General features: G+C 36.8%; 1 protein-coding gene across 2 annotated transcripts in view; it reads right to left on the reverse strand.

Annotated features, from left to right (window-relative positions):
- Positions 1-3,531: 3,531 nt before the first annotated feature.
- The window catches only part of LRRIQ3 (leucine rich repeats and IQ motif containing 3), a 184,147-nt gene continuing 160,004 nt past the window's right edge, over positions 3,532-27,674 (reverse strand). For both annotated transcript variants that reach the window (XM_033225312.1, XM_033225311.1), the window contains 2 exons: positions 20,790-21,510; positions 3,532-4,490 (listed from right to left, as the gene is read on the reverse strand). In XM_033225312.1, the coding sequence (XP_033081203.1) occupies positions 4,334-4,490; positions 20,790-21,510 (878 nt within the window). In that variant the 3' untranslated portion in view covers positions 3,532-4,333. The remainder of the gene's footprint in view (positions 4,491-20,789; positions 21,511-27,674) is intronic.

Below are 27,674 nucleotides of genomic sequence, written 5' to 3' on the forward strand. Positions count from 1 at the left end.
AAAAAAAAAAAAAAAAAAAAAAGAACCACTAATCTTCTAATTTGAATGGGATGGGATGTGCTATTTCAGGTCAAGCATCCCTAATCTGAAAAGCTGGAATCAAAATGTTCCAAAGTCCAAATCTTTTTGATACCTGACATGACACAAGTGGGAAATTCCACACCTGACCTCATGTGATGGGTCACAGTAAAAATGCAGTCAAAACTTTGTTTCATGGTGCAAAATTATTGAAAATGTTTTATAAAATTATATTCAAGCTATGTGTACAAATGTATATGAGACATAAATGAATTTCATGTTTAGATTTTGGTCCTATCCATAATGTACCTCATTATGTATATGCAAATATTCCAAAATTCAAAATAAAATCTGAAATCTGAAACAATTCTGGTCCCAAGCAATTTGGATAAGGGATGCTCAATCTGTAGAAGATAAATACTAGAAACAAATCAAGAAATATGGTAGTGCTTCTAAAGAGAGTATTTGAGGTAGAAATACTATATTGTTCTTTAGACTTTATTTTACTATGTATGTGTCTGTACATATGTGTGATCTGTGTCTGTGTGGGTGTGTGAAATTTTAAAAAAATCATTCTGCTTAAGTCTATAATTTGCACTGAAGGCAAGAATTACTCTATGAAAGAGTGCAAAAGAATTCTAAGAATTCTTTAAAAAATGTGCTGGCTGAAAGGGTAGGAGTAGGAAAACAAATTAACCAACAATATACATATTGCTTTCTAGATTTAACTTAAAAAAAATTTTTTAGACATGAGTGATCTGAATAATGAAGTTAAAGGCAGTATAGGAGACTAACACCCAGAACCCACAACATTGAAAACTACATGGGCTATAGTATCAGTAGACCTGTGTTTCCATATTTCTGTCTTCAATATTGGTTATCTTACTACCCCACAAAGCCAGTACCAGATACATTGGGTTTCTGTGATAGTAGCACCGTTCTTTTTTTTTTTTTTTTTTGAGACAGAGTCTCACTCTGTCCCCCAGGCTGGAGTGCAATGGCGCAACCTCGGCTCACTGTAAGCTCTGCCTCCCAGGTTCACGCCATTCTCCTGCCTCAGCCTCCCGAGTAGCTGGCACTACCGGCGCCCGCCACCACGCCCAACTAATTTTTTTGTATTTTTAGTAGAGACAGTTTTTCACCGTATTAGCCAGGATGGTCTCGATCTCCTGACCTCGTGATCCGCCCACCTCGGCCTTCCAAAGAGCTGAGATTACAGGTGTGAGCCACCGTGCTCAGCCAATAGTAGCACTCTTATTTTGGTAACAAGTTCTCTACTGATTAAATCACTCATAGATGCTGGCCCAATGTAACTGACGTGGTTGCAAAGCCCTTAATATAACTGAATTTTCTTTTGGATGGAAAGCACAAAACAGGTGTTCTCTATCATACTCCAAACAGGGATTTAGGAGGCCAGGTTCTTTCTATCTAGTGGCTCAGTTGTCTTTAACATGTTTTCCAAGGTGGTCAAAGTAGAGGTAAAATCGTGAGGAATAGTACATGGAAGGGCTGCCCAACACTTTACCTGGATTCCATTGGTGAGAGCTCAGTTGTGCGCCTCATTTAACTGAAAAGCAGGCTAGGAAATATAGACTAGTTGTGCCCTGAAAAAAGAGAAAATGAATTTGGTGAAAAGCCAGCCATTCTCTACCATAGAGACCTTCTGCAGATGAAATTTATAGGACATAAAATTTAATAATATGTGACATGGTAACAGAAAAGAGTCAAAGATATCTTCTAAATTTTCAATATGGGAAGCCATGTAGACAGCTATGAATCTGAGTGTTGGGGAATATAGAAAGAGAAGCTGGACGTGGGAGGGGAGGAGAACAGTAAGATAATAAAAACAAGCTCCATTTTAATGTATTATATAAAAATATTTTAGGCCTTTAAAGTAGAGACGTGTAGCATGCATTCTGAAAACACAGGCGATAATAAATCTAGAGGCATAATCTAGAGATACAGATTTTGAATTCTTCAAAACATAAACAGTAAGTGGCAGTAAATGTCACAAGATTGACTAGGACAGGGCATAAATAGGAAAGAAGCGCTAAAGACAGAAACAACAAAAACAACAACAAAAAACATTGTGCATAGCATACCTGCCTTAGTCAAAAGTAATAGAGAGAAAGAGAAGAGTAAAATACTATTTTCCTTAAAGAAGCTCACAGGTTGGTATAAAATAGTCAAGGAAATTATTGATTACTTATCATGTGATAAAAGCTATAAAACTTTTACCAGATAAAATGAGAGCATAAAGATTACAAACATTCAACTAATGTTTGGACTGAATAAATGACATATCCCAACATATCACACAAACAAGCTTACTTTCTTTGATGATGTCTTTCAAAGCTCACATAAATAGGTGACAAATCCTCCTATAGCTATACAGAGAAGACTTCTGCCTCCACTACTACACACTTACCTCTGTTAAATGTTTACTTTGTGTAAAGTAAATCTCCAAAATATATGTTGTCCGGAACCATGGGGCCCGGAATTAGCCGACCTCTGTTGCTTAATCTCCGCAAAGCGGAGACAAGACGGCACATTTCCGGGTTCTTTATTGCGGACCCTTCCCGCGCGCGGCCAAAGCTTTTCCCGCGGGCCCCTAAGTTTTTCCCGCGCGCGCCTAAACTGTTCCCGCGCGCGCCTAAACTGTTCCCGCGCGCGCTAACCTTTCCCGCGCGCGCGCAAACATTTTCCCGCCCAGGAAGATATGCAGCCTAGGGCGCAGGCGCGATCCCGCGCCCGGGAAAAGTACAAACCCACGGCGCATGCGCGATTGTAATTTGAGAAGACCCGGCCCCCGGTCACCGCCCTGGCCCAACCGCTTCCCCTGCCAGCCTATATAAGGCATGACCCTACATTCAATAAATGAGACTTGATCAGGCTATTTGTCTTGTCTCCATTTCTTGTGTTTTCTTGTCTCCTCCATTCCCACACCCCCTTCCAGGGCCCCTTCGACTGTCCTGCGGGTTGGGACAATATGTATTATTTCCAAACACAGAACAGAAAACTGGGGTAACACATTAGCTAACTTGCTGTAAACCTAGGTCTGTCATGCTTTCTACAACCCCACAGTATGTCCCTTTGTTCTTTCTGGAGAATAAATCGAAATGCCAATATGACTTGCTTATTAGTTATCCTCTAATTACCAGAAACGTGAGAACTTGTGCCATGGATTTAAAAAGACAGCTGTTATTTTATAGAAAATTAGAAAACTTCTATCATCATTTGTTAGCAGCCCAGCATAGAAGCACAACTATGTAACCACTGTTGTAAAATATGTGATTTTTGGAAATTTACCATAGACATAAAATTAGGGAATTTTTAAAGCAACAGTGTTTTAAAAACTTACATATATAATCAATGAGTATTAAAGAGAAATTTTAATAGTATTAGCTACATCATATTTAGTGAACAATGTCATAATTATGGTGAGACACCTATCTTTCTAGATATATGAAATCACTATTGAAAACGGTTGCAAATTTTACAAAGGATTTTTAGGTCTTTTTTAACAGTTTATTTTTCAAATTTTCTACAATTGGTATGTATTAAACAGACTTATGGTTAATATATACCATTTCTGTGTATTTTATGATTCAAATATATAATTATATGGGTTCTCTCTTGCTTCTCTCCTCTCTCTTTTCCCTGTCTTCATATATATACCAAGCAGGGCAAAGCCATCATAAGTAAATATACAAAAATCTTACAGTCTTCAAGGAAGGTGATAAGAATGTTTACTTTTCACAGTTCATATTTTCTGAATTTTTATAACAGCATAAATTACTGACAAAATAGTGAAACGGTATTTTAGAAAAGAAATTCAGAAATTGTTTTAACAAAATAAGCAGGAAATATAATTAAATATATAAAAGCAGGTAATAAAAGTAATCAACGTACACAGTGTCTTAATAAAAGTCAGCAGTTGGAGTAGAAATTACTATTCTAAGGTTTCCAGAGAAACCTAAATTAGCTTATGAATCGCTATATTTAGAGAGAATATGAAATGGAATATCAGCAATGTCATTGCAAGATTGTCTGCAATAAATAAAATCAGTTTTAATTGTTCCTTGGGCATCCGATCTCAGAAATTTTTCAGAGGAGCTAAGTCAAGTTTGTTTAAGTTAAATTATGACCAATAAGAGAAACATTTTAACTAATCTTTATATGTTTTAGAATATTTATATATAAGTCCATCTTGTGATGTAGAATATTTCTTGCTTTAGAGTATTATTTCAAATTCCTTCAACTAAAAATAATGACTATAATTTAAGATGATCACAGGCCATGATCTGGCATTGATTCATTTTATCAGTCCACTGGGAACTTTAAAGTCTAAATTTGTTTTCACAATTGCTACTTTTGTTTTAGCATCTTGAAGTCTTTCACAGGCTTTTTCAAAGGCAATCATATCCATAACAAATTTTTCTTCACAATGTCTTTTATATATTTCTTGAGACCTAAGAGGAGAAAGAAAGGTAATAGAATGAGATACTTTAAAATACTGAAACCATGGCAATCTATTAGACTGTTAATGATGATAACTAGATGTCTTCGAAATAGGCATATACAAGTGAGAAAGACAGAACTCCATTTATATATCTTGGTTATATCATTAAACAATATTCGTATTAGTCTAGTATTTATGAGATATCTATTAGCTATAATTAAAAATTCTCACAAACTACAGCTTAGATTTCCAAAGAGGCATCTAAACCACCCTATGTCATCACTTAAAATACACCTATTTAAGCCTCACTAAACCCAAGCTACTTCTTCAACTCTGTTATATGGACTGAATGCATTCCACCAAATTCATATGTCAAAGTCCTAACTCCCAGTATCTTTGACTGTGACTATTTGGGGACAAGGCCTTTAAGAAGTAGTTAAGGCTAAATGACATTATATGGGTAGGTCCTAATCCAATATAATTAGTGTACTTATAAGAAGAGGAAGCAACAGCAGAGATGTGAGTGTACAGAAGAAAGGCCATGGGGGACACAGGGAAAAGGTGGCCATCTACAAGTCAAGGAGAGAGGGCTCAACAGAAACCACACCTGCTGACACTTTATTCTTGGACTTCCAGTTTCCAGAACTGGGAGAAAATAAATTTCTGTTTAAGCCATGCAACCTGTGATATTTTGTTATGGCAGTCCCAGTAGACTAACACTCTGCCAAACCTGGGAAATGCCACAGGTCTTAGGAGATTTCATTAATTCATCCTTATTTATTCAATAATTATGTATTGTGATGCATGGCACTAAACTTAGATGCTGGAAACATAAATATAACATGATGTAATTACGTGAAGCTTATAAAAAGTTAAGAGAAATAAATGTATGTAAATATATAAAAGATATTATGGTTCATCATGAGTGAGGAAACACTTGAGTAAAAATTTGGTAAATATAAACTAGAGAGCAAGGAGGGGAAGACAAGAAAAGTTTAGAGTTAAAATAACCTTTGAACTAAATCTTGGAAGATGTGTGTTTTCCAGTCAGAAAGTGGAAGATAATTTTGTTCAAGCGATTTTTATAGCATGAACACAGTCAAAACAAAGGTAGAGAGGGTAGCACAGCTTGGAATGCTCCAAGAACTGACATCAATCTAATTGTCTGGGCCATACAGTCTGGGAAGTAAATTTAGGCCAGATCATAAAATACTTTATTTATGTGTAGGTATACTCAGAAATCTGAACTTGAGAAGAGAAAGAGAGCATTAAGTCTAAAACGCCTGCAGCCTATTGATAGTGCGATTTTAGACAACTTATTCATGTTCTTTCTGTCTCATTTTCTTCATTGTTAAGGAGATAATCTAACTCACAGGGTTAATAAAGGACTAAGTGAGTTGGTACATTGGAAATTCTTAGGTGAATGCCTAACATTAAATAATTCATTTCACTGGATGGATAATAATGGCATTCAACAGAAAGACATGTAGGTAGAGCAACAAGATGGGAAGAAAGATTAGAGTTCTGACTGGAAATGGTTAGTGATAAGAGCCTAGTTATTCATGTGGTGATGCCCAGGGTGTTGAATACAGAGAAGTGATAGCTTATAGTTAAGTGTACAGGTAGTAAAGCCATTCTGCTTGGCTCTGGAATGTATTGTTGGTGTGATTTTAGATAGGCTATTTAAGTTCCCTCTGTATCATTTTTTTTTTCATCTTTATAAAGAGGACATTTCAACTCATAGGGTTTAGGAGGAAGTAAATAAACCAACAGTTTTAAAATCCTTAAAGGAGTGCCTGGCATTTAATAATCATTTTAGTAGTAGCTAAAAGTTAGCTACTAGTACTATAAGCCTAGAGATCAGGAGAGTAGTCATGTCTGGACACGTAGTAGAGTAGAAATCATAGCAAAGGGATCTTGCACATGCAATTAAGGGTACTAATTAAGTCAAGAAATGTACTAAAATAGCCCTCCTACAGATAAATTATAAGCTGTGAAGAAAATGTAAGTAAAAGAACTATGTAAAAGACTTTTAAAAAGAGAAATATGAAATAATCAATTATATTATTATATCCATGTATACCAGTGTCAAACAATTGGAAAATAAAATCAAGAAAGTGATTCCACTTACATTGTGACCAGAAAAACATAAAATATTTAGACATACATGTAATAAAAGATAGGCAAGGCCAATACCTAAAAATGATAAAATTTTGCTGAAAGAAATTTAAAAGACCTAAAATAATGGAGAGTTATATCATCTCAAAGATTAAAAGATAATATTATTATGATGTCAATTTTTCCCAGATAGATCTATGGATTAATAAAATTACAATTAATAATGCCAAGAGCCTCTATGATAGAAATTAGAAATTAACATTTACATTTGTTTTAAATATATATTAATTTAATTCCAATTTATTCTAAATGTGTTAAATTTAAATGTTTTGAATTTATTTAAATTTAAATTTATATGAAAATGCAAAGGTCCTAGGACAACCAATGTAATCTTGGGAAAACAGAACAAAGTTGGAATCTCTATTTTCCATCCCGCTGAACAATTTACCCATAAATGTATTGGCTTACGACAACCACCTTATAATAACTCATCGTTTCATTAGGTCAGAAGTCCAGGGATATTGTGGCTAGTTGGGTTTTCTGCTTAGGTCTCACAAGGCTGAAATCAAGGTGTCAGCCAGAGCAGTGGTTCTCATTCAGGTCTTGGGGTCCTCATCTAGGATCAGTGGTTGTCAGAATTCATTTTATTATCACTCTTTCCCTGTGCTTCCCTTTATTTTTAAGTCAGCAATATCATGTAAAACGCTTCTCATACTTTGAGAAGACTTTGTCTTGTCTCTGTATTTGAAAGGCTCATGTGATACACTGGGCCCATCTGGATAATCCAGAATAATCTCCTTATGTTAAGGTTAATTAAGCAATATCCTTAATTACATATGTAAAGTCCCTTTACCAACACATTCACAGGTATGCTATCTCATCATATTCATAGTCCTGGGAACCAAGCAGGGAATGAAATGATATCTATCTTCTTGGTAGCCATAATTCTGACTAACACAGCAGACTTACATTATTTGATTTTAAAGATTATAAGAATTATAAGAGGAGAGATTATTAACTTTTAACAGGAAAATGAAACCTAACCATGAGACAACAGAAAAGGAAACTGCGATAAGTATAAAATATATAGAATTTTATAAATATGGATATAGGAAGTTGAATGAATTAAAGCTTGAAGTCCTAAAATGTCTTTGGGAAATAGATAAAATACATTGTTGAGAAGGAGACGCCATAAGTGGTGTTTGACTAGAAAGCTGTACTGTTGGTGAAGATTTTAAATGGCTCTTGTAGGTAATAGGAGAAAGAGTAAGCAATTGTGGGAGCAGCTCAAGTTGGAGACCATAAAATTAATATTGGCGTAAATCTATGGGGCATTGATTTCTTCTAGATGTTTATATCTGAATACAGAAAATGAAGATAGATAGTTGAACTGTTCCAAGGTAAGGGTTGTAAGGAACATTTTAGCATAATCGAGGCAATGAAATGAAATAACTTTAGAGATACTGGAGAGAATGAACAAAACAATAATTGAATTAAAGAACCCCGGAGCCTATACTAGAAATGAAAATATGAAAATAAAAGTGTATAAAGGAGGTTATTTGAAGGATGGGTGTCACCATATATTTGAAGGATATGTGTGGTGGAAGTTAAGGAAGAAAGGAGTTGAAAAGATAGATTTTAGTTATAAATAAATATATAGGAGTTGAAGATTTAAGAGGTGGGGCAGTTCCAAGTGATAAGAGGATCTTTATATGTGTCTATGGAAATCAGTTTATTAACGTCAGGTAGGATAAAGATTGTCGGTGTCCAAAAATGCCGATATTAGGTAATTGGGAGGGTTTTCTTATGAATTTGGAAGTTAACAATGATTATGGCAGAAATTGGATGGAGAGAAAAAGCTTCATAAATCAAAAATGATGTAAAGACCACAGTAAATTATGACGGTAGTATGGGAGATCAATTGATGACCAAATAAGGACGAGTTGAAGATGATGTAATTGGATAACCACTTTATTTTCTAGCTCTTCCATGCTAAGTGATACCCTACTTCAAAATGGACACCCTGCTGTCCTGGCTTGAACAGTATCATCACTTTCTCAGAGTACAGACATGAATATCTTAGAAAATCCATGACTAGCTTTTATCTGATACATAGATTCTTCCATTTCAAAGTCTATCTTTAATTAATGCTTAAATACTCCTGTGGGTATTTTATTAACTTTCTTAATCAGAGCTTTATGGTTCCCCTTTTTTTCTTTTACTCTTTCTCATTCCACAAAGCAGGATTAGGGAGCTACATTCTCAGTAATGACTTCACTAGTTATTGAAATTTATCAGAATGCTTTTAGGTCAAGAGAATAAAGAATCATCAGCCAAAACAGTATCAGAACTGAAAAATTTCAGAAGTCTCCATTTAGATTTCACTTTTTGATCATAGCTTCTTTCTGTATATTGATACCTAATCTTTATTTGAAAATATTTAGAGTTAAACTCAAAAGATGCCTGTTGGGACATACTACTCACAAACATTGCCGTATTCATATGTGCTCTACAGGTTAGTACTTTTGCAGTAGCTTAGGAGAGAAGATAATTCAGTTAACATACATTAGGATGCTTGTTTGAGTCTGTATTCTTTAAAAATTAATTATGGCCAGACATTCAATTTACTGTGAAAAAACTAAGCTGATTAAACTAGATTGATTTGCACTAGATTTGTATTTCTTTTTTTTTTTTTTTTTTTTTTTTTTTTTTTTGAGGCGGAGTCTCGCTCTGTCGCCCGGACTGGAGTGCAGTGGCCGGATCTCAGCTCACTGCAAGCTCCGCCTCCCGGGTTTACGCCATTCTCCTGCCTCAGCCTCCCGAGTAGCTGGGACTACAGGCGCCCGCCACCTCACCCGGCTAGTTTTTGTATCTTTAGTAGAGACGGAGTTTCACCGTGTTAGCCAGGATGGTCTCGATCTCCTGACCTCGTGATCCGCCCGTCTCGGCCTCCCAAAGTGCTGGGATTACAGGCTTGAGCCACCGCGCCCGGCCTAGATTTGTATTTCAATACATCACACTAGCCTTCATTTCTTTTCCAAATACTTTTTTATTATACTAATAAATACTTATTTTAGTTATAAAAAACATTTCCAAAGCACACACAGACACACACACACACACACACACACACACACCACACAAAGTGTACACTAAAGAAAATGATTTTAAATTTGGAGGAGGAAATACATAATATTTTTCATACGTAATAAAGTATTACATAAAACACATCAGTAAATAGCTTAAATTGCTTATAAGTAGGAAAAGACAAATGCTTTTTCTTATTTGAAACTCCTTTCCAGCACAGGCTTTTAAAAATGATGCTATTTAAAAATTTAAATAAAATAAGCAGTTCCGAAGATCTCTAAGTGTTTCTATACAAGCCTTAAAGACGTATATACATAATTTGGCCATTTGAAATACCAGTAGGCTAAAACTGTGGCTGATCAACTTCAATCTAATATCAGAAAAAAAAAAATATGTGAAAAACTTTGAAAAGGTAAAATGAAATTACTAGGAGTCCTGGCTAGTACACTCTTCAGAACTATCTGTGCCTTTCAATCTCCTTGAACAATTTTACAACTCTAAGAAAAACTATGAGTAATCCAAATGATTCTTGTTTATAGAGATACAAATAATTGTGTTCAGCTAAGTTGTTTTTGATTATTTCCCAGTGAATATTGACTAGTTTTGCACCTATCTGTGAATTTAGTTTAGCTTTTTTTTTTTTTTTTTTTTGAGATGGAATCACGCTCGGCCTCCCAAAGTGCTGGAATTACAGGTTTGAGCCACCGCGCCTGGCCTAGTTTAGCATTTTTGATTGCCAATATCGATATAGACATAGGAGTAGATATAAACATAGGCATAGATATAAAATAGATACATATATAGAGAAATGCTCTTTGAATTCTCGTAACTGATTTATTCTTTAATGAGTTAAATGATATCTTCAGCATGTGCTCATTTTATATTTATAAGGGGCATGGTTTTATGTTCTTAAAAATGTTCCTTGGCAATTAATAACATTCAAATTTACTACCTGTAGGTTAAAATATTTTGTCAACAAAGCTCCTACTTTACCAAATTTGTTTAAGATTTTAAAACTTTCACCATAAAACAATTTCTCATTTTTGTAATTGTTTGAGAAAACTTTGTCTAAAGTGTGTCCTAAGAATTATTTTCTGAGATAGTTCTTGAAAGGGAAGTTTTATGGTAAAATACATGTATAAAATGCAATATATCTTTCTGATAAGAATCCTAATGGTTTTTACTGCACAACTATCTACTGGGACTTAGAGGCTTTTTTAAATCAAGTTGATGTTTCTCAAGCAATCGCACCTTCAACTATTCTTCATAAACCTTCTGCTATAGGTACAGGAATATCCACAATCTCCTTGATCTCCCCTAGCTTTACCTATTTTGAACTTTCCAACTTTGCTTATCCTCTTCTCCTTGCCTCACCTCTCTACTATAATGGTCTCCCCTCATCTCTCTGCTTTTCCAATTTGAATCAACAATTGTACTTCTCCCACTTCTATTTTTTATAACAATTGAAATGTATGCTTATGTTTGCCACTGGATGGTGAGTTCTTAGAGGATCAAGAATATCTTATTCATCTTTGTATGGCAGGGCAAGGGATAATTTAAGTGAATTAACACTCTGGTTTAGTTAAGCCTTCTCTTTGAAGGTTTTGATTTTGGAGTAGCAAAAAATGCTGCCCCCAAATATGGCACATTGGCACACTATGTATTTTAAGCTGAAGGAAACTGAGAAACTTGCAGAAGCAGAAAGATTGCTCTGAACTCCTGCCTCCTCTTTTTTAAACACTGTGACAAGTGCCATGCTTTAAACCAGGAGGGAAGGAATATTACATAGAAAGGCCAAGAAGAATCTAAACAAACAGGCCGTGCTTGGTACACCTCATCCCCAGTTCATTACCATTAGGTCATACCCTTTTTTTTTGTTCCAGTCATACTTCTACAAAATTGTCTATTCTTCATCAAACCTAGGCATAAAAATACTTTTCCCTGGGTTTTCATTTTAGAAAGCTTCTAGGTCACATAACATTTTGACGAAATAAATTTGTTATGCCTTTTTCTTGCTAATCTGTCTTTGTTATAGAAGTGTCAGTCATAAACCTATTTATGTACCTGAAATTTTAATTCTCTATTCGTAGTGTTTGTGTTATTGCTGATATTATTATGTAATTCTGTTAATCTCATTGCTTTTTGCTGTATTTCCCACCTCAACTTTCAGTTTCTTGGGCCAAATGATCTTTATGTGCCTACATCACCTGTAAGAGAACTCTTCAAGAGCTAGAAATGAATTACTACTTGAATTATTTGAATTGAAGGTAAGTACTACTTAGTAGAAGCACCAATGATCACAGAGGGACAGAAAAAAATGTGCAGGACAAATTTACTGCCATGAATTAAACACTTGTGCTAAGAAGTTTACGTAGTCTAATGATTAGTGAAGCTACTTTTGTAACTTGGTTAAATTACATTTTTACTCTACGTTTAATATTATTCTGATTATTTATCTTCATTGTGAAAGCATTTAGAAAAAATATGCATTGCTTCTTATTCTAAATGACTTACATATTAAGCACAAATACATAAAAAACACAGTCTTCTCAGTGGTTGTTATATGACTTAAATGAGTTTATACACAGTCATTACTAATCGGGGTTCTCACCTATTTACTTCAATAAATATGTGTTGAATAAGTGTATTAACTAGGTACTATACTGAGCACTGAAATAGAAAGATGGAGCGAATAATACAAAGACTTGATTATTTTCTTGAGGGGATGGGGCCAAAATGGCTGACTAGAAGCAGCAGTGATTGGAGGCTGTCATCGAAAAGAACCATAACCGCCTGTGAATCCTGAACAGGCAACTGAGGGTATGCAGGTTCTTCATCAAAACTGACCTGCAATCCCAGCAATTTGGGAGGCTGAAAGGGGCGGATCACCTGAGGTCAGGAGTTTGAGACCAGCCTGGCAAACATAGTGAAACCCTGTCTTTACTAAAAATACAAAGAAGATCCGGGTGTGATGGTGGACACCTGTAATCCCACCTACTCAGGAGGCTGAGGCAGGAGAATCATTTGGGAGGCGGAGGTTGCAGTGAGCCAAGATCGTGCCGTTGCACTCCAGCTTGCACAACAAGAGTGAAACTCTGTCTCAAAAAAAAAAAAAAAAAAAAAAAGAACTGACTAGGCAGCTGGTGTGACCCATGGAAAGGAAGGAAGAGCAGTGTGGTGTGGTGGCCCACCTAAGAGCCACACGGGGCAGGGGAGCCCCCACGCCCCAGTCAAGGGAGGTGGTGAGTGTGCTACCCAGCCTAGTAAACTGCTTTTTCCATGGAACTGTGGAATCCAGGCATTGGAGGATCCCACTTGTGAACCCATGCCAATCTGCAGCAGAACCCGTGCAGATTCTCAACAGTAACTCAACTAGAATCTGCTTAAGTCTCCCATGGAAGGGGCAACCAGCACCACAGCTTCTGCTGCCTACTGTCTAAGCTGCCTGAGGTCCTTAGGGGAGAGGCACTAGCCAACACTGGGACTGACAGCTGCCTAACACATTAAGTTCCCAGGGCGGGTGTAGGGCAGCGGCCATCCCTATAGCTCCAGGATATGCTTTTCCCCTGATGGAGCCAGGGAGGCTGGATGGCTTGGTCCCAAGAGGTATTCCCCACAGCCCAACACACCAGCTGTGGCAGACTGCAGCCAGAATGCCTCTTCAGGCCTGACCCATCCCTTCTCACTGGGTGGGGCCTCCCTGCAGGAACTCCAACAACTCCAGCCAGGGGCTCAGGGACAGAAGTCTGATCTCCCTGGGCCCAAGCCCCTAGGGAGAGGGGTTGCCACAGTCTCTGCAGACCAGCAGACTTGGCCTTTCCTCTTGCTAGTTCTGAGGAATCTGGGCAGCCTAGACAAATGGGTTTCTCCCCAGCAAAACACATTTTTCACCAAGGGATGGTCAAAGTGCTTTGTTAAACAGGTCCTGCTCCCTGTGCCACCCAACTGGGTGAGACTCTCAAACAGGGATTGTCAGACACCGTATATAGGAGCATTCCTACTGACATCAGGTAGGTGCCTCTTGAGGTCAGAGATCTCAGAAGAAGCGCGCACCCATTTTTGCTGTTCTCCAACCTCCTCAAGTGACATCTCCAGGCGCAGGAGGGAACCAGATGAATAGGGCTTGAAGCGAACCTCCAGCAAACCTCAGCAGCCCTACAGAAGAGGGACCTGACCATTGAAATAAAACAATCAAACAGAAAACAACAACAGCATCAGCAAAAAAGAAGTCCCAACAAAAGCCCCATCCAAGGGTCAGCAGCCTCAAACATCAAAACTAGACATACTCATGAAGATGAGAAAGAATCAGTGAAAAAATGCTGAAAACGCAAAAGGCCAGAGTTTCTCCTCTCCTGCAAATGATCACAATGCCTCTCCAGCAAGGGTGCAGAACTGGGCAGAGGATGAGATGGACAGATTGACAGAAGTAGGCTTCAGAAGGTGGGTAATAATAAACGTCACTAAGCTAAAGAAGCATGTGCTAAGGTTCTTAACAAAGAAGCTAAGAACCTTGATAAAAGGTTAGAGAAGGTAATAACTAGAAAAACCAGTTTAGAGAGGAACATAAATGACCTGATGGAGCTAAAAACATAGCACGAGAACTTAGTGAAGCACACACAAGTATCAATAGGTGAATTGACTAAGTAGAAGAAAGGATATCAGAGTTTGAAGACTACCTTGCTGAAATAAGTCATGAAGACAAGATTAGAGAAAACAGAATGAAAAGGAATGAACAAAATCTCTGAGAAATATGGGACTAAGTAAAAACAAAAAACAAAAAGCATAAAACAAACCTATGACTGATTGGAGTATCTGAAGGAGATGGGGAGAAGGGAACCAAGCTGGAAAACACATGTCAGGATACTATCCAGGAGAACTTCCCCAACCTAGCAAGAAAAGCCAACATTCAAATTCAGGAAATACATAGAACACCACTAAGATACTCCATGAGAAGATCAACCCCATGACACATAATCGTCAGATTCTCCAAGTTTGAAATGAAGGAAAAACTGTTATGGGCAGCAAGAGAGAAAGGCCAGGTCATCTACAAAGGGAAGCACATCAAATTAACAGCAGACCACTCAGCAGAAACCCTACAAGCCAGAATAGAGTGCATGTCAATATTCATCATTCTTAAAGAAAAGAATTTTCAACACAGAATTTCATATTCAGCCAAACTAAGCTTCATAAGTGAAGGTAAAATAATATCCTTTCCAGACAAGCAAATGCTGAGGGATTTCAGCACCACCAGGCCTGCCTTGCAAGAGCTCCTGAAGGAAGCACTAAATATGGAAAGGAATAACCAGTACCAGCCACTGCAAAAACACACCAAAATATAATGACCAATGACACTGTGAAGAAACTGTACCAACTAGTGTGCAAAATAACCAGATAGCATCACGATGACAGGATCAAATTCACACATAACAATATTAATCTCAAATGTAAATGGGCTAAATGCCCCAATTAAAAGACACAGACTGGCAAATTGGATAAAGAGTCAAGACCCATTGGTGTGCTGTATTCAGGAGACCCATCTCACATGCAAAGACATACATAGGCTCAAAATAAAGGAATGGAGGTATATTTACCAAGTAAATGGAAAGCCAAAAAAAAGAAAAAAAAAAAAAAAAGCAAGGGTTGCAATCCTAGTCTCTGACGAAACAGACTTTAAACAAACACAAATCAAAAGACAAAGAAGGACATTACATAATGGTAAAGAGATCAATGCAACAAGAAGAGCTAACTCTCCTAAATATGTATGAACCCAATACAGGAGCACCCGGATTCATAAAGCAAGTTCTTAGAGACCTACAAGGAGACATAGTCTCCCACACAATAATAGTGGGAGACTTTAATACCCTACTGTCAATATTAGACTGATTAATGAGACTTAAAATTAACAAGGATATTCAAGACATGAACACAGCTGTGGATCAAGTGGACCTAATAGACATCTACAGAACACTCTATACCAAATCAACAGAATATACATTCCTCTCAATGCCACATTGCACTTATTCTAAAACTGACCACATAATTGGAAGTAAAACCATCCTCAGCAAATGCAAAAGAACTGAAATCATAACGAACAGTCTCTCACACCACAGTGCAATCAAATCAGAGTGCAGGATTAAGAAACTACTCACTCAAATCCACACAATTACATGGAAATTGAACAACATGCTCCTGAATAACTCCTGATTAAATAATGAAATTAAAGCAGAAATGAGTAAGTTATTTGAAACCAATGAGAATAAAGAGAAAACATACCAGAATCTCTGTGACACAGTGAAAGCAGTATTAAGAGGGAAATTTATAGCACTAAATACTTACATCGGAAAGCTGGAGAAAGATTACACAATGACAACCTAACATCAGAATTAAAAGAGCTAGAGGCTGGATGCGGTGGCTCATGCCTGTAATCCCAGCACTTTGGGAGGCCAAGGTGGGTGGATCACCTGAGGTCAGGAGTTCAAGACCAGCTGGAATTAGATGGTGAAACCTCATCTCTACTAAAAATACAAAAAATTAGCCAGGCATGGTGGTGCAAGCCTATAATCCCAGCTACTTGGGAGGCTGAGGCAGGAGAATTGCTTGAACCTGGGAGGCAGAGGTTGCAGTGAGTCAAGATCATGCCATTGCACCCCAGCCTGGGCTATGAGAGTGAAAATCCATTTCATAAAAAAGGGTGGGTGGGTGGCGGGGGCAGAGAAGCAAGAGCAAACAAATCCAAAAGCTACCAGAAGACAAGAAATAACTCAAATCAGCACAGAACTGAAGGAGACAAAGACACGAAAAACCCTCCAAAAAATCTAGGAATCCACGAGCTGTTTTCTTGAAAAAATTAACAAAATAGATAGATCATTAGCTAGACTAATAAAGAAGAAAAGAGAGAAGAATCAAATAGACACAACAAAAAATGATAAAGGGAATATCACCACTGATCCCACAGAAATATAAACTACAATAAGAGAATACTATAAACAACTTTACAAAATAAATGAGAAAATCTAGAGGAAATGGAAAAATTCTTGGACACATACACCTCACAAGACAACCAGGAAGAAGCTGAAATCCTGAATAGACCAATAACAAGTTCTGAAATTGAGGCGGTAATTAATAGCCTACCAACCAAAAAAAGCACAGGACCAGACAGATTCACAACACAATTCTACCAGAGGTACAAAAAGGAGCTGGTATTATTCATTCTGAAAGTGTTCCAAACGATAGAAAAAGAGGGAATCCTCCCTAACTCATTTTATGAGGCAAGCATCATCCTGATACCAAAACCTGGCAGAGATGCAACAAAAAAAGAAAATTTCAGGCCAATATCCCTGATGAACATCAATGTGAAAATCCTCAATAAAATATTGGCAAACTGAATCCAGCAGCACATCAAAATGCTTGTCCACAATGATCAAGTTGGCTTCATCTTTGGGATGCAAAGCTGGTTCAACATATGCAAATCAATAAATGTAATCCATGACATAAACAGAACCAATGACAAAAGCCACATGATTATCCCAATAGATGCAGAGAAGGCCTGCAATAAAATTCAACATCCATTCATGTTAAAAACTCAATAAAATTAGGTATTGATGGAACATATCTCAAAATAATAAGAGCTATTTATGACAAACCCATGACCAATATCAAACTGAATGGGCAAAAGCTGGAAGCATTCCTTTGAAAATGGGCACAAGACAAGGATGCCCTCTCTCACCACTCCTATTCAACATGGTATTGGAAATTCTGGCCAGGGCAGTCAGGCAAGAGGAAGAAATAAAATTTATTCAGATAGGAAGAGAGGAAGTCAAATTGTGTCTGTTTGCAGATGACATGATTCTATCTTTAGAACACACTGTTGTCTCAGCCCACAAACTCCTTAAGCTGATAAGCAACTCCAGCAAAGTCTCAGGATACAAAAATCAATGTGCAAAAATCACAAGCACTCCTATACACCAACAACAGACAAGCAGAGAGCCAAATCATGAATGAACTCCCATTCACAATTGTTACAAAGACAAGAAAATATCTAGGAATACAGCTAACAAAGGATGTGAAGGACCTCTTCAAGGAGAACTACAAACTACTGCTCAAGGAAATAAGAGAGGACACAAACAAATGGAAAAACATTCCATCCTCATGGATAGAAAGACTCAAGATCATGAAAATAGCCATACTGCCCAAAGTAATTTATAGATTCAATACTTTTCCATCAAACTACCATTGACATTCTTCACAGAATTAGAAAAAACTACTTTAAATTTCATATGGAACCAAAAAAAGAGCCTATACAGCCAAGACAAACCTAAGCAAAAAGAACAAAGCTGGAGGCACAATGGTACCTGACTTCAAACTATACTACAAGGCTACAGTAATTAAAACAGCAGGGTACTAGTAACAAAACAGATATGTAGACCAATGGAACAGAATAGAGATCTCAAAAATAACACCATGCATCTACAACCATCTGATCTTCAACAAACCTGACAAAAATAAGCAATGGGGAAAGGATTCCCTATTTAATAAATGGTGCTGGGAAAACTGGCTAGCCATATGCAGAAAACTGAAACTGGACCCCTTCCTTACGTCTTATACAAAAATTAACTCAAGATGGATTAAAGACTGAAATGTAAAACTCAAAAACATAAACACCATAGAAGAAAACCTAGGCAAAACCATTCAGGACATGGGCATGGGCAAAGACTTCGTAACTAAAACATCAGAAGCAATGACAACAAAAGCCAACATTGACAAATGGGATCTAATTAAGCTAAGGAGCTTCTGTACAGTAAAATAAACTATCATCAGGGAGAATAGTCAACCTAGAGAAGGGGAGAAAATTTTTGCAATCTACCCATCTGACAAAGGGCTAATATCCAGAATCTACAAGGAATGTAAACAAATTTACAAGAAACAAAACAAAAACAACCCCATCAAAAAGTGGGCAAAGGATATGAACAGACACTTCCAAAAGAACACATTTATGTGGCCAAAAAACATATGAGAAAAGCTCAACATCACTGATCATTAGAGAAATGCAAATCAAATCCACAATGAGATAGCATCTCACACCAGTCAGAATGGCGATTATTAAAAAAGTCAAGGAACAATAGATGCTGGTGAGGCTGTGGGGAAATAGGAATGCTTTTACACGGTTGATGGGAATGTAAATTAATTCAACCATTAGACAGGGTGGCGATTAAATTAATTCAACCATTAGACAGGGTGGCAATTCCTCAAGTATCGAGAACCAGAAATACCATTTGACCCAGCAGTCCCATTACTAGGTATATACCCAAAGGAATAGAGATCATTCTACTATAAAAACACATGCACACGTATGTTTATTGCAGCACTATTTACAATAGCAAAGCCATGGAACCAACCCAAATGCCCATCAGTGATAGACTGGATTAAGAAAATGTGGTATATATACACCATGGAATACTATGCAGTCATAAAAAGGAATGAGATAATGTCCTTTGCAGGGACATGGATGAAGTTGGAAGCCATCAACTAACACAGGAAAAGAAGACCAAAATATTGCATGTTCTCACTCATAAGTGGGAGTTGAACAACAAGAAAACATGTACATAGGGAGGGAAACAGCACACACTGGGGCTGCTGGGCGATTGGGGGTGAGGGAGGAGAGGATATTAAGACAAATAGCTAATGCATGCTGGGATTAAAACTAGATGACGGGTTGACAGGTGCAGCAAACCACCATGGCACATGTGTACCTATGTAACAAACTTACACATTCTACACTTATATCCAGGAATTTAAAGTAAAATAAATAAAAAATAAAGAATTAAAAAAAAAAAAAAGACTTCACAACCCAACCATGCAACCATGATAAAAGCTCTCTGGTTATAACTGGTAACATTGAGATTCCAATAAAGTATATAAAATCACCACAAAATTAAAGAGACTAATTCAGACTGGAGGAGCAGTTGGTAAGAGATTAAAAGTGAAAATGCCATTGAGTTGGTTGCTAAAAGATGGGTAATAAAAGGATAAATTTTACCAGTGGATGTGTAGTTCATGCATTCTATGATGAGGGCAAGTAGGTATGAAACAAGGTCACACACAGTCAAGAATCAGCCACTTGTGAGGCACTTCCCTGGAGAAAAGAGTGTCTTTTTTTTCACATGTAGGCACTACCTTCTCAGCAATTAGAATACAGCAAAGCATTCTGATTTGCACAATAACATAGAGGCTTTTGTTGCATAATAATATCTAGACAATATTAACATTGTGAGCTTGTAGTGCTCTTGAGGAGTACATATTTGAGTAAAAAGGGGATAACATCAGTAAAGTCATAGGAATAAGAGAGTACAAAGTTGGGTAGGGAGTACAGAATAGTCTGTTTAGAGCAGAGTGCTGCTAGAGGGAGGAGGGAGGAAGTTATAGCAGAAAATTTAGCGTGAGATAAGTCTAGACTAGAAAGAACAGAGCGCATTGTCTGAAATGCCATTTAAGCAAATTCAGTTTTATTCTGTGAACAACTGCAAGCTATTAATATATTTAAATCGGAAGTGATATGATCAGAACTTTATTTTAAAGACAGTTGAGGTTTGTAGGCCAGAGAAAAGACTTGGGTTGAAGAAAAGATGAAGAATAGGAATGAAGATCTCAGGTGGAAGAATAATGTGAATTCGTAGAGAAATTATGACAGCCTAAGTTAGAATAGGAGGAGTCGTATTGAAAAGGAAGGATCCTTTTGAGACTCCTTTTAGAAGTAAAGTGAGTAGAAAAACATTAGATATTGGCAATGAAGATTGTTGCAAAAGACCGAGGTTGATAGCAGTGGTCAAGAGGCTGATGACGATGCCATTTGTGATAATAAGAACAACTCGTAACTAAGAGGTAGATAGGTTTTGTTGCACAAGTGGAGAGACGGGGAAAGACAGAGTTATTTTATTGCCTGATCTTTGGTAATATATTAGTACATTATTTGTTCTTTGTTTCAGTTTTTCAAAGTAGAATGTACTATGTTATAAACAAAATACTAATTATTAGGTCTTAAAATTTAGTATGCAATATTCACATGTAATTGATTTAAATGCTTCTATTACACCTACATTGGACCTACCTAACTTTTTTCATTTCTTTAAGTAAATTCTTCCCATATTTTTCTGCTTTTAGTTTTTGCTTAACCATCAGGCTTTTCTCTTTTAGGACAGCCTCATTCTTCTTCAGTCTGTCAATTTTAAGTAGTCCTCTGGTCAAAAGAGTGCGCTCATTATTTAAATTTTGTACTAATAAACGCTCTGTAGCCTTTTGGGATTTTTCTTTTAGAAACAGAGCTCTTCTCTCTCTAGCTTTTTCAAGGTAGTTGAATCTGTTTTGCCAAACTTGTCGTAAACCATTCTGAATTATCTCTTTATTTTCTTCAATTAGTTTTTGTGTAGCATATTTTTTCTGATTCAAATGTTCATTAACAGTTACTCTAACTCTTTCTCGAGCAACTTGTGCCATGGCTACAACTCTTACTTTTTCTTTATGGCATTCCTGCTTCTTTTGTTCTGTGTAATATTTGTCAATATCACTAAGTGCTCGGAGTTTCATACCAGCTCTTTGTGTTGCAAAAAACTCTTTCATACTCCTCTCCAATCGTATGTCTTTTTTAATGATTTGCTTTGGATGAGTAGCAAAGATTGGCTGAGGATATGCAGGAAAAAAATCTTGTTTATTCTCTTTCAATACTGCAATATTCTTCAATGAAACGGAAGTACATATGGGTAGTTTGAAAACTGATATCCTAAAACTGGTATCCAATTTTTCATCCACAATTTCATCTTTAGACTCCTGACCTACATCAAAAAAAAGACAAATATTATACATTATACAAGAGCTAAGCACATTTTATTTTCTGTTCAAATATATCAGTAAAGTTGATAAGAACCTGTTATTTACTTTACTAAGAGGATTTTTTCCCAAGTATGTTTTCAACTTGTGATTTAATAGTAACTTTGGAGAAAAAAATTACTATTAAAACATTTTCCCATAGAAATGCACGAAATCTAATTCTTATATTTTCTGTATTATCTTTCACAATTGCTTAACTTGCACTGACTCAATAGCAGCACCTTATCATATACTTAGTACTACTTAATGACACATATTATTTTTTCATATAGTTTGCTAAAAGAAACAAAGTTTAAGCAAAGAACAATTCATGAACAGGGTAGCACCCAGAACCAGTGAAATTTTAGAAAACTCTGCTTAATAAATGAGCAGGGAGTATTTATAGATAGAAGATGGAAGAAATATAGAAATATCTTGATTGGTTATGGTTCAATTTTGCCTTATGTGGACATAATCATATCAATTGGTGGCCTGTGATTGGCTGAAGCCTGGCTGCTGTGATTGGCTATGACTTAAGTTATCTTTTACAAAAATATACCCCTAAGTTAGGCTTTCAGTTTGTTTGCATACTAAGTTAGGTTGCAATTCATTACGTAAGGAATCAAGGAACAGAGGCAGCCTTAGGCCACATTTAACAAGTTATTATTATGTCATAGTTGCAAAGGCATTGTAATCCATTTTACCTTATTTTTATTAACTCTGGTGGAAAATAATAGCAGCCATCAATTGTTTTTCGCTTTTTTGGACAGATAAAAATACTAAAACTCTTAACTTCCTTTGCTTTCCTTTGTGTGACCATGGGCTAAGTCCTTTTTAATAGAGTGTGAACACAATTGCTATGTGTCATTTCTTGTCCAAGGGATTGTTTTAAGAAACAATGTGCACCTTCTTTCCACTATGTAGAGATGAGAATGAAACCCCAAAGATGGTGGAACTATAAGATAGACATCGCCTGCCTGCCTGAATCACTTGTTGAAAAAACTACTCACGGACCGGAATCATCCAAGTTGGTCACTCATGGAGCCAGAAATCAAAAGTAATTATGTTTTAGTCAATATATATTTCTGGGTGTATTTGTTACTATACCCAACTTAATTAACACAATAAATTGAACCACATTGTTGTTTGCATATTTACATTTTGACAAACCTATTAATGAATTCAGAATCAGGTGACAAATACAAGTATAAAAGTTATGCTTGTTCATTTAGGAGAAAAATATGTTTCCTGATTTCTTCCACTTACTAAAATTACATTCCTGCTAACTCTAGTCTACAAGGGTTTGATCTTCCCTAGAAAATTACCTTGTCTTTATGTGTAAAAATGTCAAATATGATGCTGGTAGTTTTATGGAAGTTAAAGGAACCATGAAGAAGGGCAGGGCTTGTGGTCTAGACAAACAGTAGAACATAATTGAATAGGCAAGATTTTCATGAAAGGCTACAGGAGTATCAACATTGGAAAAGTAAGTAAATTCTACAGCAAAGTAGGAAATCAAGTCTATCAAGTAGAAAAGGCAGTTCATCAGAATACAAAGCCAAAGTGTCCAGAAATAAACACTAAATGTGTGTGTCCAAAGCAAGACACGGGGGACCCAAAGAGTCAAAAGCCAAAGTCTCTCATTAATTGGTTGAACATTGTCCCATTAACACTTTAAAAAGTCTCCTAATTTCTTTCTCTGTTTTCAGAATCTCTGTTTCAAGAAATCACCCACTGCCATAATATTTATCTTTCTTAAATAGGGTTCTAACAACATTGTACCTTACACAGAACAAAGGAAGACAAAATCTTTATGGTTTTCCACCCATAGGCCAAAGAATAGTTTCCACTTTTAGCCTAGGATTATACAATAGCAGAAAAGAGCGACTTATTTTTTCCCAGCACATGCATCATATCTTATCATCGCTGAGCCTTTGTGTCTACTATTTTATGTTTTGTTCAGTATGCTGTTTTTCTCATCTATATCTGTTCATATTCTATGCATTCTTCCATGGCTTTCCACATGTCATATTTTCCTTATTGCTTAAAAAATTGATATGTTTTAAACTATCACATATGTTTTTCCTGATAGAATTACTCATATTACACTTACATTAAAGCTCTATGTAGTAGTTTTTAGCTACAAGATTGAACTTGATACAAGCTTCTTAGGAGTAAGGATCTACTCCTTTGGTCTTTGGTGCCACATTCCTAGCCCCTAGCCTACTATTTTGCACAGTACGGTTTGTGAGGCAGTGTAGTTTAGATGTGTGTCCCCTCCAAATCTCATGTTGAAATGCAATCCCCAAAGTTGAATACTGGGCCTGGTGAGAGGTGTTTGGGTCATGGGAAAGATCCCTCATGAATGGCTAGGTGACCCCTCATGATAACAAGAGAGTTCCTGTTAATAGTAGTTCACATGAGATCTAGTTGTTTAAAAAAGCTGGGCACCTCTGTCTTCAGGTGATATGCCAGCTCCCACTTCACCTTCTGATATAATATTAAGGGAAATTTATAGCACTAAATGCCCACAGGAGAAAGCAAAAAGATCTAAAATTGACACCTTAATATCACAATTAAAATAACTAGAGAAGAAAGGGCAAACAAATTCAAAAGCTAGTAGAAGACAAGAAATAACTAAGATCAGAGCAGAACAGAAGCAGACAGAGACACAAAACTCTTCAAAAAAATCAATGAATCCAGGAGCTGTTTTTTTTTTTGAAACCATCAACAAAATAGATAGACCACTAGCCAGACTAATAAAGAAGAAAAAAGAGGAGAGTCAAATAGACGCAGTAAAAAATGATAAAGGGGTTATCACCACTGATCCCACAGAAATACAAACTATCATCAGAGAATACTATAAACACCTCTATGTAAACTAGAAAATCTAGAAGAATTGGATAAATTCCTGGACACATACACTCTCCCAAGACTAAACCAGGAAGAATTTGAATTCCTGAATAGACCAATAACTAGTTCTGAAATTGAGGCAGTAATTAATAGCCCACCAACCAAAAAAAGTCCAAGACCAGATGGATTCACAGCCACATTCTACCAGAGGTACAAAGAGGAGCTGGTACCATCCCTTCTGAAACTATTTCAAACAATAGAAAATAGGGAATCCTCCTAACTCATTTTATGAGGCAAGCATCATCCTGATACCAAAACCCGACAGAGATACAACAAAAAAAGAAAATTTCGGCCAACCCTGATGAACATTTATCTGAAAATCCTCAATAAAATACTGGCAAACTGAATCCAGCAGCACATCAAAAAGCTTATCCACCACTATCAAGTCAGCTTCATCTTTGGGATGCAAGTCTGGTTCAACATATGCAAATCAATAAACATAATCTATCACACAAACAGAACCAAGGACAAAAACCACATGATTATCTCAATAGATGCAGAAAAGGTCTTTGACAAAATTCAGCAGGCTTCATGCTAAAAATGCTCAATAAACTAGGCATTGATTGAACATATCTCAAAATAAGAGCTTTTTATGACAAACCCACAGCCAATATCATACCGAATGGGCAAAAACTGGAAGCATTGCCTTTGAAAACTGGCACAAGACAAGGTTGCCCTCTCTCATCACTCCTATTCAACATAATGTTGGAAGTTCTGGTCAGGGCAATCAGGCAAGAGAAAGAAATAAGGCATATTCAAGTAGGAAAAGAGGAAGTCAAATTGTCTTTGTTTGCAGATGACATGATTGTATATTTAGAAAAACCCATATTCTCAGCCCAAAATCTTAAACTGATAAGCAACTTCAGCAAAGTCTCAGGATACAAAATCCATGTACAAAAATCACAAGCATTCCTATACACCAGTAACAAACAAACAGCCAATTCATGAGTGAACTCCCATTCACAATCGCGACAAAGTGAATAAAATACCTAGGAATACAGCTAACAAGGGATGTGAAGGACCTCTTCAAGGAGAACTATAAGCCACTGCTCAAGGAAATAAGAGAGGACACAAACAAATGGAAAAAAATTCCATCCTCATGGACAGGAAGAATCAATATCATCAAAATGGCCATATTGCCCAAAGTAATTTATAGATTTAATGCTATCCCTATCAAGCTACCATTGACTCTCTTTACAGAATTGGAAAAATCTACTTTAAAATTCATATGGAACCAAAAAAGAGCTCACATAGCCAAGACAATCCTATGCAAAAAGAACAAAACTGGAGTCATCATGCTACCTGACTTCAAACTATATTACAAGGCTACAGTAACACAAACAGCATGGTACTGGTACCAATACAGATATGTAGACCAATGGAACAGAACAGAGGTCTCAGAAATCACGCCACATATCTACAGCCATCTGATAAAAACAAGAAATGGGGAAGGGATTCCCTATTTAATAAACAGTGCTGGGAAAGCTGGCTAGCCATATGCTAGCTGAAATTGGATCCCTTCCTTACATTTTATACAAAAATTAACCCAAGATGGATTACAGACTTAAATATATGACCTAAATCCATAAAAAATCTAGAAGAAATCCTAGGCAATACCATTCAGGACATTGGAATGGGCAACGGTTTCATGACTAAAACACCAAAAGCAATGCCAACAAAAGCCAAAATTGACAAATGGGATCCGATTAAACTAAAGAGCTTCTGCACAGCAAAAGAAACTATCATCAGAGCAAACAGGCAACCTATAGAATGGGAGAAAAATTTTTGCAATCTATCCATCTGACATAGGGCTAATATCCAGAATCTACAAAGAACTTAAACAGATTTACAAGAGAAAACCAAACAACCCGAACAAAAAGTGGGCAAATGATATGAACGGACAGTTCTCAAAAGAAGGCATTTATGTGGCCAACAAACATATTTAAAAAGCTCATCATCTCTGGTCATTATGGAAATACAAAACAAAACCACAATGAGATACCATCTCACACCAGTTAGAATGGTGATCATTAAGAAGTCAGGAAACAACAGATGCTGGAGAGGATGTGGAGAAATAGGAATGCTTTTACACTGTTGGTGGAAGTGTAAATTAGTTCAACCATTGTGGAAGATAGTGTGGTGATTCCTCAAGGATATTGAACCAGAAATACCATTTGACCCAGCCATCCCATTACTGGATATATGCACAAAGGATTATAAATCATTCTACTATAAAGACACATGCACATGTATATTTATTGTGGCACTGTTCACTATAGCAAACACCTGGAACCAACCCAAATGCCCATCACTGATAGACTGGATAAAGAAAATGGGGCACATATACACTATGGAATACTATGCAGCCGTAAAAAAGGATGAGTTCATGTTCTTTGCAGGGACATGGATGACACTGGAAACCATCATTCCCAGCAAACTAACACCAAAATAGATAATCAAGCACCACACGTTCTCACTCACAAGTGGGAGTTAAACAATGAGAACACATGGGCACCGGGAGAGGAACATCACATTCTGGGACCTGTCGGGGTGTGACGGGCTAGGAGAGGGACAGCGTTAGGAGAAATACCTAATGTAGATAGATGATGGGTTGATGGGTGCAGCATACCACCATGGCACGTGCATACCTATGGAACAAACCTGCACATTCTGCACATGTACCCCAGAACTTAAAAGTATATATGTGTGTGTGTGTGTATATATATATATATATATATATATATATATAGTCTGATAGAGGTCTTTCATCCTCTACCATCATGTAAGCACATAGTCAGAAGGCACCATGTATAAACCAGAAAGTGGGTTTTCAACAAACATCAAATTTGTTGGTGTCTTGTTCTTGGATTTCCTAGCTTCCACAATGATTTTTAAAAATAAATCTGTTGTTTATAAGCTACCCAGTTTATGGTATTTTGTTATAATAGCCCAAATGGACAAAGACAAAGCCCCAACCCCCAGTGTGGCTTTATTTGGTAGTGAGGCCCCTCAGAAAGTGATTAAGGTTAAATTCGTCCATAAAGGTGAAACCCTGATTGAATCAGGTTAGTGTTCTTATAAGAAGAAATATCAGATAGCTCACTTTCCCTCTCTCACTATGCATACATACCAAAGAAAGGCCATATGGACACAGCAAGATGGTGGTTTCTATAAAGCAGAGAGTCCTCACTAGAAACTTACCATGCTGGCATCCTGA

This window comes from Trachypithecus francoisi, unplaced genomic scaffold (genome assembly GCF_009764315.1).
Source record: "Trachypithecus francoisi isolate TF-2019V2 unplaced genomic scaffold, Tfra_2.0 Lachesis_group12, whole genome shotgun sequence".
Lineage (NCBI taxonomy): Eukaryota > Metazoa > Chordata > Mammalia > Primates > Cercopithecidae > Trachypithecus > Trachypithecus francoisi.